At 45.1% G+C, this 10,886-nt stretch overlaps 1 protein-coding gene across 1 annotated transcript; it reads left to right on the top strand.

Moving 5' to 3' along the window:
- Positions 1–251: 251 nt before the first annotated feature.
- Positions 252–8,954, top strand: LOC132337310 (fibrinogen-like protein 1-like protein). Its single transcript, XM_059865765.1, is given in 6 exon segments — positions 252–581; positions 1,605–1,670; positions 2,323–2,501; positions 8,495–8,669; positions 8,672–8,872; positions 8,875–8,954. Coding segments are annotated over 6 exon segments (906 nt in total). The 5' UTR covers positions 252–376.
- The last annotated feature ends 1,932 nt before the right edge of the window (positions 8,955–10,886 follow it).

The following is a 10,886-nucleotide window of genomic DNA, read 5'->3' as shown; positions in this document are numbered from 1 at the left end:
TCAGCTCCCCACACCACAGGGTCCCAACAGAGACAGGATGGGTGAGTGTGGGATGGGATGGGATGGGATGGGATGGGATGGGATGGGATGGGATGGGATGGGATGGGATGGGATGGATGGGATGGGATGGGATGGGATGGGATGGGATGGGATGGGATGGGATGGGATGGGATGGGATGGGATGGGATGGGATGGGATGGGATGGGATGGGATGGGATGGGATGGGATGGGATGGGATGAGATGGGATGGGATGAATTCTGTGTGCTGCTGGGCATCCCAGCCTTTCTTTCCAAAGTCCTAGGTCCTGTGCTTTGTTTATCCCTCCTGCAGGAGCTCCTGAGTATCTTTAGGTACCAGCAATGCCTGCAATCCAACATGTCAGTCCTCCTCCAGAGGATTCACATTCCCAAATTCACTGTGTATCTTCTTCCTCCAACTGCTCATCACTACAATCCTCTGTTTTTCACCCCCATGCTGGCCCTGCTATCCCCAGTTCTTGCTCTTCCCATTGAAAACCTGGAGAGATTTAAAGTAAATTTTGATGAAATGGTTAATATCCATTCCAATGGGCCTCTTCCTGGTATGTGTTCTCTGTCTTATATCCCTGAACTCTGTTCATCCAAATATCGGGAGCTCTCTCCTCTATACAAAAAGGGAGATGTGGAAAATAGTCTTGTAGAAATAAAAGGATCCTGATCAAATCTTCCTCTAATTTAATATCTTAACCAAACATCACCAGATTTGGTAATTCAGCCTTCTTTGTTACTGACAAGATTGAATGTGGCAGCTTTTTCTAGACAGATTGTTTCTCTTCCTTTATGTATTCTCTTCCCATATATACTTGTATAGTTCATTCACAGCCCTGAAACTTCAGAGAGAGTTTGTATAAATGACTAACGAAAATGCTTTCTGAAGATTGCACATGGCTAAACAGTCCCAAAACTTCATCACACCACTGATAGAGATCACAATTCCAGAGGCTGTCAGGGAAAGAATCTTACTGGGTGCTGGTATTTCTCTGAAACAGAGCATTGTTCTCTCATAGCTGTGAGCTCCCTCACACTCTGAAGGTTTCTGGAATTCTTTATGGATTGAATGAACACATTCATCACCGAAAAGCAGGTTCACAGCAACACCTTCCATCTGTTTGATCTTGGTCTGAGAGCACCCATGGTCTGATTTCCCTCTCGATTGTTCTCTCTCTGTACATATTTCTACTCATCACTACTACGCTGAGTAACTTGTTCAAGTGGAAATTGTCCCTGCTTATAGCAGGGGGTTGGGCTAAGTAGTCTTTTAAAGGTCCCTTCCAACCTAAACCATTCATGATTCTGTAGTTCTACTCAGATATGCTGTCTACTCCTTGCTGAGAGGAGCAAATAGGCATCTGCTTAACGGCTGCAGCATTCCTATTCCTAGTCTCTGATGCCTTTGAAGTTTTTCCAACCAAAAACTACCACACAGGAAGAAAAATGAGCCAAGTGGCATCATTGAAATGCCCTACAAAATACTTAGTCCTGGAAATATTATCCTCTGGGGCGTGGACTTACCTCTGTGCTGTGGCACAGGGCTGCTCTTCTAACTCCTTGTTTTCCTGATGCAGATGAAGCTGGAGGGATCATCCAGTGGAACCAGGAAGCTGATCCTCAGCAGGCACAGGGCTGCAGCAGTAAGGACCAAAATCCTGCAGGGAACGGGGTGGGGGGGGGGACAGGGACGGGGGGCAGTGTGGGGAATAAAGGCACAGTGGTGGTGGGTTGGCAGTCAGCCTGGGGATCAGCCAGCCCAGCGCTTCAGCAGAACTCCAAGTACTCCTCCAAACTTAAAGGCCACTGAGTGAGGGTGAGGTCAGGTTGGAAATGGAGAAGAAATGTCAGACAATGAGGGTGGTGAGGAACTGGCACAGGTTGCCCAAAGAAGCTGTGACTGCCCCATCCCTGGAAGCGTCCAAGTCCAGGTTGGATTTGGATGGGGCTTGGAGCAATCTGGTTTAGTGGAAGGTGTCACTGGCCATGGTAGGGGGATAGAAACAAGATGGGCTTTAAGGTCACTTCCAAGCCAACCCATTCTGGGATTCTGTAATCTCAGAGGACTTTACTGCCATTACTTTGCTACTATTACTCTGCTGCCACAAGTCCACAGAGGATGTCCCTTCTCAGTCCCAGGATGTCCTTGGGCTTTCACAGCCATCCACAGGGTCTAAAGCTAAGGGAATGAGGTTTCCTCCTTCTCAACTCTAGGGATGCAGTGGATGCCAGGGTTGCAGGGACAGCAGACTGGGATGTTGTGCATTGGTCCTCCAATGTTCTCTCATGCCCCAGATTGGCCCAAGGACTGCAATGAGCTCCCTGCTAGCAGCCCCAATGGCATCTACATCATCCAGCCCACAGGACTGCAAACCATCATGGTCTACTGTGAGATGAACAGGGAGGATGGAGGCTGGACCATCATCCAGAGGAGCCACAGAGATACTCCAGTCAGCTGGGACGAGTCCTGGAGTGTGGAAGGGGCTAACAGCGGGCCTGTTCGCTAAAGGAGTGAGAAGCAAGAAGCTGATAAGGAGCTCTCTCCAAGGCCGTCACCAAGGAGACCAAGAGAAGAGAGGAATTGAAGAAAGATAAGAACTTTGCAGCTGGACAAAGTATTTTTAGAAAGTTAGTTAAGTCACCGTAAATTCTCACCAATAAAATTATGTTGAATCATTGTGGCCAATAGTTAAGGTAGAAGAAGCATAAACAATTGGAAAGTGTATAAAAGATCAGCCATGTTCAAGAATAAAGAGTTGCCAACTGAGACTGCTTGTGGTCTCTGCTTTGTGTCGTGACCGCCCTGACAGCGACATCTGGTGACCCCAACGTAATATAACATCCTTAAGAACATACTTGGCCTGGACCCGTACGGGGTCCTAGCAATTGGCAACCGTGACCCACTGGGACATAGTGGGGGAGGCAGCGTTGGTGCAGCTGAGAGTGGCAGGTGGAAGCCACAGGGAGGTCCGGACCTGATTTTCTCCTATCAAGACACCTGGAAGTAGGTGAGCCACCAACTAGTAATAATGGGACATAATTTATCTAAAGAGGAAGAGAATGTTTTGGCTACGTGGAAAGTTTTGTTAAGGAATAAGGGAATTGATATTTTATACTTTGCCCTTCGTAGCCCATATTGCTGTGGGCTAAATCACAGGATTTTGGCACTGATCCTGGCACAGCTTTTAGTGTTAAAGCATGGAAAAAAGTTGGGGACAGACTGTGGGAAGTTATCTGAGCAGGAGATAAAACTGTTGTCGATCTAGCGATTACTTGTGGATCGCTCTTTGAGGCATTAAAAGAATGGAAAACAGAGTGAGAAGCAGAGCGGGACGTGGATTAAGAAGCGGGGCTGATAACAGAAACTGACGGGGGGGGATGAGGCAGAGGGGGCCTCTGATGGGGAACTTGGTGAGTCTATGCTTAAAGAAAGTCCAGGTGCCATGCAAGTTATCAGGCAGGCTACCAAAGCTTCTGGGAAAGCTGCCAGAGCTTCTGGGCTTGATGCCAAAGCTTCTGGGAAGGCTGCCAAAGCTTCTGGGAAAGCTGCCAAGGCCTCTGGGAAAGCTGCCAAAACTTCTGGGCAACCAGCCATAGTATCTTATCAGACCCCTAAACCTCTTTATCTCACACCTGTGCAGCAGCTTATGATGGTGCCTGTATATACTACACCTCAACGCCAGTTAGCTGAAATGTCTCTAGCAGAGAAAGAAACCTGGTCATCTGCCCCCACCCCGCTTCCCTCCGCTCTAGTCCAACCATCTGCCCCCCCGGCTTCCCTCTGAGCTGCTTGAACAATCTGCAAGGCCGTATCCTCCATTACCTGACAGTGACAGCAAGAGCGAATCAAGTGATGAGTCACCCACAGTAACACCTGAGTTGGGGCAAGGAACGTTTGTCTGTTTACCTTCTAAGAGCTCTAGCCCTACTGTCCCATGGACTTTGCCCCCATGTCAAGTAACTGTGCTTCCTCAACAGCCTCAGGAGTTTTGGGAATTTGTTAGGAGGAAAGCAGTTGAAGAAAAGAATTGGGACATCATAGAAAAATTAGGTGCTCCAAAAGTACCTCAGGAGAACAGTGCCAATGCAAATGTTGCTTGTGATAACCCTATGGCTTTTCCAGTTTTTAAAGCAGCTCCTGGAACAGGGCAAGATGATAGTCATCATGTCTTTGCCTGGAGGGTTGTGCAAGATCTCCAATCGAAAGTGGCTCAGTATGGTATTAATTCCTCAGAGGTAATGCAATTAATACGTGTAATTAATGCAGATTTGCTTGTGGTATCCATTGATGACCCTCCTGTCACTATTCAGAAAGGAACTTGCATTGCTCAAATTGTACCTTTTGTGAGTTCTGTTCCAAATACAGTGGATCGAAGACACGGCACAGGAAGTTTTGGATCAGCAGGAGTACTGCAAGTGTTCTGGACTGAGAAAGTGATGGAGAGCCATCCAGAAAAGACATGCCTTCTCACCGCCAGTGGATGTCATCCAGGAACCATAACAGTAAAATGTTTGATTGACACTGGAGCAGATGTCACAATATTCTCGCGACTTTGTTGGCCTCAATCATGGCCTCTCACTCATGCAAGTTTTGGACTTCTGGGGTTGGGTGGTGCTACAACAGGTGGTTTGTCAGCCATTGTAATTAATGCGAAACATCCTGATGGCCAACAAGCTAACATCAGACCCTATGTTTCCGATGCTCCTCAAACTTTCTGGGGACGAGATTGTTTATCTCAATGGGGTGTCAAAATTACTACGGATTTTTAATAGGGGCCACTGTGGTGCTGGGCAATGAACGTCCAGTTGTAACCCTGAAACGGTTGACAACTAAGCCTGTCTGGGTTCACCAGTGGTCCATTACTACTGAAAAGCTTACCGCCCTGCAAGAATTAGTCACAGAACAGTTGCAAGAGGGACATATTGAGGAATCATTCAGCCCCTGGAATACCCCAGTTTTTGTAATAAGAAAGAAATTGGGAAAATGGCAGATAAATGCTGTAATGGCAACAATAGGAGCTTTACAACCAGGCCTTCCTACACCTACAATGATTCCACAGGAATGGCAAGTAGTTGTCATTGATCTGAAAGATTGTTTTTTCACTATTCCATTGGCTGAGCAAGACAAAGAAAAATTTGCTTTTACTGTGCCCCTCAAAAATCATGCTGAACCCAACAAAAGATATCAATGGAGAGTACTTCCACAAGGCATGAAAAATTCGCCAAGTATTTGTCAATGGTTTGTGGCACAGGCCTTGTCAAAAGTGTCGGAGCAATTTAAAAATTGCTACTGCTACCATTATATGAATGATATCTTGTTGGCATCTGATAACAAACAACAATTATCAGCTCTTAAACAATGTGATGTCACAAATTTGAAAGCTTTTTGTCTGATCATTGCCCCAGAGAAAGTGCAGGAACACATGCCTTGGAAATATCTAGGTATGTTGGTGACTAACTCTCAAGTTATGCCTCAACCTGTGAAATTACACATTGATGTTTAAACTGCTACCGATGTACAGAAATTGGTTGGTTTAATAGGTTGGATTCAATCATATCTAGGCATAACTAATCATCAGATGCAACCATTGTTTGATTTGCTCTCAGGCATCACCTCCTCTACTGATAGGAGGCAATTAACCCCAGCAGCAAAAAAGGCCCTAGAACAAATTGAATCGGCCTTAGCACATAAATTTGTTAACAGGATAGATACCTCTGTTGGTGTTCAATTGTTTATTTTGAAGGACCATGAAATACCATGTGGAATACTGTGTCAATGGAATGATAATTGGGAAGATCAACTGCATATTCTGGAATGGATATTTTTATCTTTCAGATCTCGGAAAACAGCTCCAGGATTTTATGAGCTTTTTGCAGATATTATCATCAAAGGCTGCAGGCGTTGTCATGAGATTTTGGGACCATTGTGATCCCTGTACAACAGTGGTATTTTGAATGGTGCTTTCAAAATAATCATGAGTTGCAATCTGTCTTGTCTTGTTTTACAGGCCAAATACGATATCATTTGCCTTCTCATGCTGTTCTAAAACTGACCAAAGAGATTCCTTTTGAAGGGAAACAAATTTATTCTCCTGTTCCAGTGGAAGGTATAACAGTTTTTACAGATGGATCCGGGAAAACCGGAAAAGCAGCTGTGGCTTGGAAAAAGGATGATCACTGGGAATATGAGACCATGATCCAGCAGGGATCTCCTCAACTGGTTGAACTTTGTGCTGTCCTTTTGGCTTTTACTTTATTTCCTGGTTCTGTAAATATAGTTACTGATTCCATTTATGTTGCCAATTTGGTTAAACATCTAGATCAAGCAGTGTTGTATGATATTCAGGAGAAACCATATCATGTTAGTGAAATTACAGACAGTTATTGGTGCTCGAAAACATCCTTACTTCATCATGCACATTCTTACCTGTACATCATTACCAGGATTTTTTGTTGAAGGCAATGCCTATGTAGATTCTCTAGTAGCTGCTGCTGCAATCAAAACTGTACCTAATATGTTGCAGCAGGCAATTTTATCACATCAATTTTTTCATCTGAGTGCTCAAGCTTTACAGCAGCAATTTAAATTGTCTCCTGGTGAAGCAAAATCAATTCTTTCTTCTTGCCCTGACTGTCACATGACTCATGTCACTCAGTATTATGGTACTAAACCTAGGGGTCTTTCCGCTTTAGAGGAATGGCAAACCGATGTTAATAAAATGCCAGAATTTGGTCGCTTTAAGTATGTTCATGTCACAGCTGATACTTTTTCTCATGCAATGGTTGCTTCAGCATTCACAGGAGAAAAAACTCGTGATGCTATTCGTCATTTTTACCATGCCTTTTCTATCCTAGGTGTTCCATGTCATGTAAAATCAGATAATGGCCCAGCATATGCTTCAGAGAAAATGCAGGCATTCTTTCATTATTGGGGCATTGAGCATTCAACAGGCATTCCACATGTCCCCACAGGCCAAGCAATTATTGAAAGGGCTCACATGTTGTGGTGTGAAGCTCTACTTCGTCCTTGCCTTCCCCCTGCCCTCTTCCTAATTGCTGTCTGTCAAGTTCCACATTCCAGCAAGGGCATTGTGTGATTGGCAGAAGTTCAAAAGATGCTTTTCAGATCTGGAGTCATTGGCCTGTCCAGGTGTCATTGTCCCCTGAGACCCTCCCCCTCCCACCTGGTTGGTGGCTTACCTATCCTCTCCCTCCCACCTCCCGGTGAGCTTAAAAGGCGTTGAAGCCATGTGGTCCTGTTGGAGTAGTTACTGAGATTCAGAACTGTATCACCCTGGAATAAACTCTGGATTTAACTCTGCAGCAGAACCTGCTCTCTTTCTCTTCACCATCACCTGAACTTTTTCCACTAGAGGTAAACTGAGTTTCTACTTTGCATGGGCTCATTCCGAGTGCCTAGCTGCAACTGCCTGCGAGCTAAAGGTGTCTCTGAGGAGAAATATCCCCAGCAGTCACCTCTAGCACAGTGCAATCAATACTCATGGTCTTCCTAAATGTCAGGTTCAAAAACAAAAAGGGGGAATGCAACAGGAGTCACCTCAAGTAAGATTAGATAAAGCTGTTTATGTGTTAAACTTTTTGCGTCCCCTACCTGACTCACAGTTATCTCCAATCTTTTACCATTTTTCCTCTTTGAATTCTAAGCAACCAGATTTCCGTAAAAATGTCAAGGTATGGGTTAAGGATTTAATTACTGGTATGTGGTCTGGTCCAGTAGAACTAATAACCTGGGGAGGGGTTATGCTTGTGTTTTGACAGACAATGGTCCTCAATGGGTTCCTGCTCGCTGTGTTAAACCCTATCTGGAACGCACAGGAAGGGATAGGATGGATGGTTCTGCAGCTGAAACAGAATGTGCAGATGACACAAGCTAAGACCATATATCAGAACATGTATTTCATTAGTCTTAAAGATAAAGTAGTTAAGAAATTTAAAAAGTACTTCTAGATGGATGAAGGACAGGAATGATTGTATCAAGAATAGGAATGTTAATTTTGTTGATGGTTGTGATTCTTGTTTTGTGTTTCCCCATCTGCTTGGATTTTTGTAAAGGGCCCTGCAAAAATCCATAGCAGCTGTATTTACAGTTCAAAAGCAAAAAGGGGGAATTGTGGAAGGGGCTAACAGTGGGCCTGTTCGCTAAAGGAGTGAGAAGCAAGAAGCTGATAAGGAGCTCTCTCCAAGGCCGTCACCAAGGAGACCAAGAGAAGAGAGGAATTGAAGAAAGATAAGAACTTTGCAGCTGGACAAAGTATTTTTAGAAAGTTAGTTAAGTCACCGTAAATTCTCACCAATAAAATGATGTTGAATCATTGTGGCCAATAGTTAAGGTAGAAGAAGCATAAACAATTGGAAAGTGTATAAAAGATCAGCCATGTTCAAGAATAAAGAGTTGCCAACTGAGACTGCTTGTGGTCTCTGCTTTGTGTCGTGACCGCCCTGACAGCGACACTGGAGCACCTACAAGTACGGCTTTGGAATTGTACACACCAAGTTCTGGCTGGGCACTGAGTACATCCACCAGATCACCAGGCAGAAGGTCTACGAGGTCAGGTTTGTCATCTGGGATGCTTCAAATAACATGAAGTTTGCAGACTACAACCTGTTCAGCCTGGATGATGAGTCCAGAGCTACCAGCTGTGGCTGGGAGTGCACTTGGGGACAACGGAGGATGCCATGGCCTCCAAGGGCACGACCACTATGCACAACAACATGAAGTTCTCTGCTAAAGATCGGGATCAGGACACTTCTAATGGGAACTCTGCCACCAGCTCTGGGGGTGGGTGGTGGTTCTCGGTGTGTTACTCTGTGCATCTGAACTTCAAAGGGGCATGACATGGGGCAACCTGTGCCCAGAGAACTGCAGAGCCTTGGCCATCCTCATCAAACCCCCCGCCTACTGCTAGTTGCATTTTCATTTCCATTCTGTCCAACCTGGGGCTAATTCTGGCTCTCCAAACCAAACTGGGTGTGTCACAGGGTCTTTGCAGAGGTTGGTCATATGTAGCTACTGAATAAAATAAGGCATTTTCAATTTTATCTGCCTCCTGTAGATTTTCTCTACTTCTCAACTGTGTCTGTGTCTTCTAGTTTAGAGTCAGATAATTTTAATTACATTAATAATAGAAACAGTTTCTTGGAAACTCAGAAGTTTCCAGATCAGTAGTGCGCTTTATACATGTGAAATGGTCAACCCAGTAGACTTCTATGGCTTTGTCAGTTAATTTACATCCTTAGTTTCAGGAAAACTACCTAATTTTTACTGACGCTCTTGCTCAAGATACTGAAGTGCACAGACAACTTCTCACTCTGAACCTCCTGCAAGTAAGGCTTAATAGATGTTAATTAGTCAAATAAATTGGTATTCAAAGAACTGTCTGAATTGTGAAGGTCTATTTCAGACCTTTGAAGTTCTCAAAGAGGTTAATGCATTAGAGGGTTTCTACCACTGCAGTTCAGCTTTTCCCTGAGCCAGGGCCATGATGACTTCCCAGAGTCAGTGCTGGTAGAACAGTTGGACTTGATGTAGAGGGCTTTTCCAACCCTAATGATTCTATGATACATCCTCATCTTTGAGGGCAGAACCCTTCAGCAGATGCCACCCTTTCCAGCTTCCAGCCTCCATGGTGTTTATGTACTAAAATTGCCTTCAGTGGCGTGTGAGTCCTGGAGTGCCTTTGGCTTAGGGAGATGAGAGCTGTTTAATAATCAGTATAGAGACACAAGCTAGAAAATAAAACTCATCAACAACAAATCTTCTATTACTTTGTCATGCTTGTGTGTGATTTTTTTATACTGTCATTTTACTGCATGTCTGCCTTGAAATGTGGGATTTCTCTTCCTGCCTCCTAGTGCCTCCTGCTCCTCTGCAGTGAGTCATGAGGTGTGTGACAGGTGGGAGTAGGCATCTGCCAGCTCAGAATGGAGACTATTGTCTCCAGTGTAGGAGACAATAACTTACATAAAATGTTCTTGGCTGTCAAACTTGGGAATTTCTGGTTGCATTTAGAAATATGTTTGATTTTTTTCTTGGCTAACTCTCTTGCCTTGAGATGCACATGGAGGTGCATGATTAAAGGAGCCCTCTGTTAATGCCTTCCCCCCCAGGCTGGACACTCACTATACATCAGGTAGAGTGAGAGGCAGCTCAGGGGCAGCACCACCCACCTGTGTTGGACTCCTAGCATCGCATTCCTTTCCATGACAGGAAAGACAGTTCCATTGGATATTCCATCCTCATGGTGAGTCTCCTTAGTAAGATGCAGAAAAGTCTCTTTTGCACCATGTCCCCTCGTTATCTTTAACCAGTATGACATTTGTCAGGGGGAAGAGATTGTCCATGTCTGCCCTTGTGAGACCTCACCTGCAGAGCTACCTCCAGCTCTGGGGTCCTTAGCACAGGAAAGATGTGAAACTGTTGAAGCAAGTCCAGAGGTGCCCACTGAGATGCTCCAAGGGCTGGAGCCCCTCTACTCTGGAGACAGGCTGGGAGAGCTGGGGGTGTCCAGCCTGGGAAAGAAACCTTAGAGCCCCTTCCAGTGCCTGAAGGGGCTCCAGGAGAGATGGAGAGGAACTTTGGACAAGACCCTGGAGTAACAGGACAAGGGGGAATGGTTTCCCACTGCCACAGGGCATGGTTAGATGGGATATTGAGAAGAAATTCTTTCCTGTGAGCATGGTGAGGCCCTGGTACAGGGTGCCCAGAGAAGCTGCCCTGTCCCTGGAAGTGTTCCAGGCCAGTTTGGACTGGGCTTGGAGCAACCTAGTCTAGTGGAAGGTGTTCCTGGCCATGGCAGTAAGGTTGGAATGAAATTTGTTTAAGGTCCCTTCCAACCCAA

This window comes from Haemorhous mexicanus, chromosome 22, assembly GCF_027477595.1.
Source record: "Haemorhous mexicanus isolate bHaeMex1 chromosome 22, bHaeMex1.pri, whole genome shotgun sequence".
NCBI lineage: Eukaryota > Metazoa > Chordata > Aves > Passeriformes > Fringillidae > Haemorhous > Haemorhous mexicanus.
This window is presented reverse-complemented; position numbering and strand designations above follow the sequence as displayed.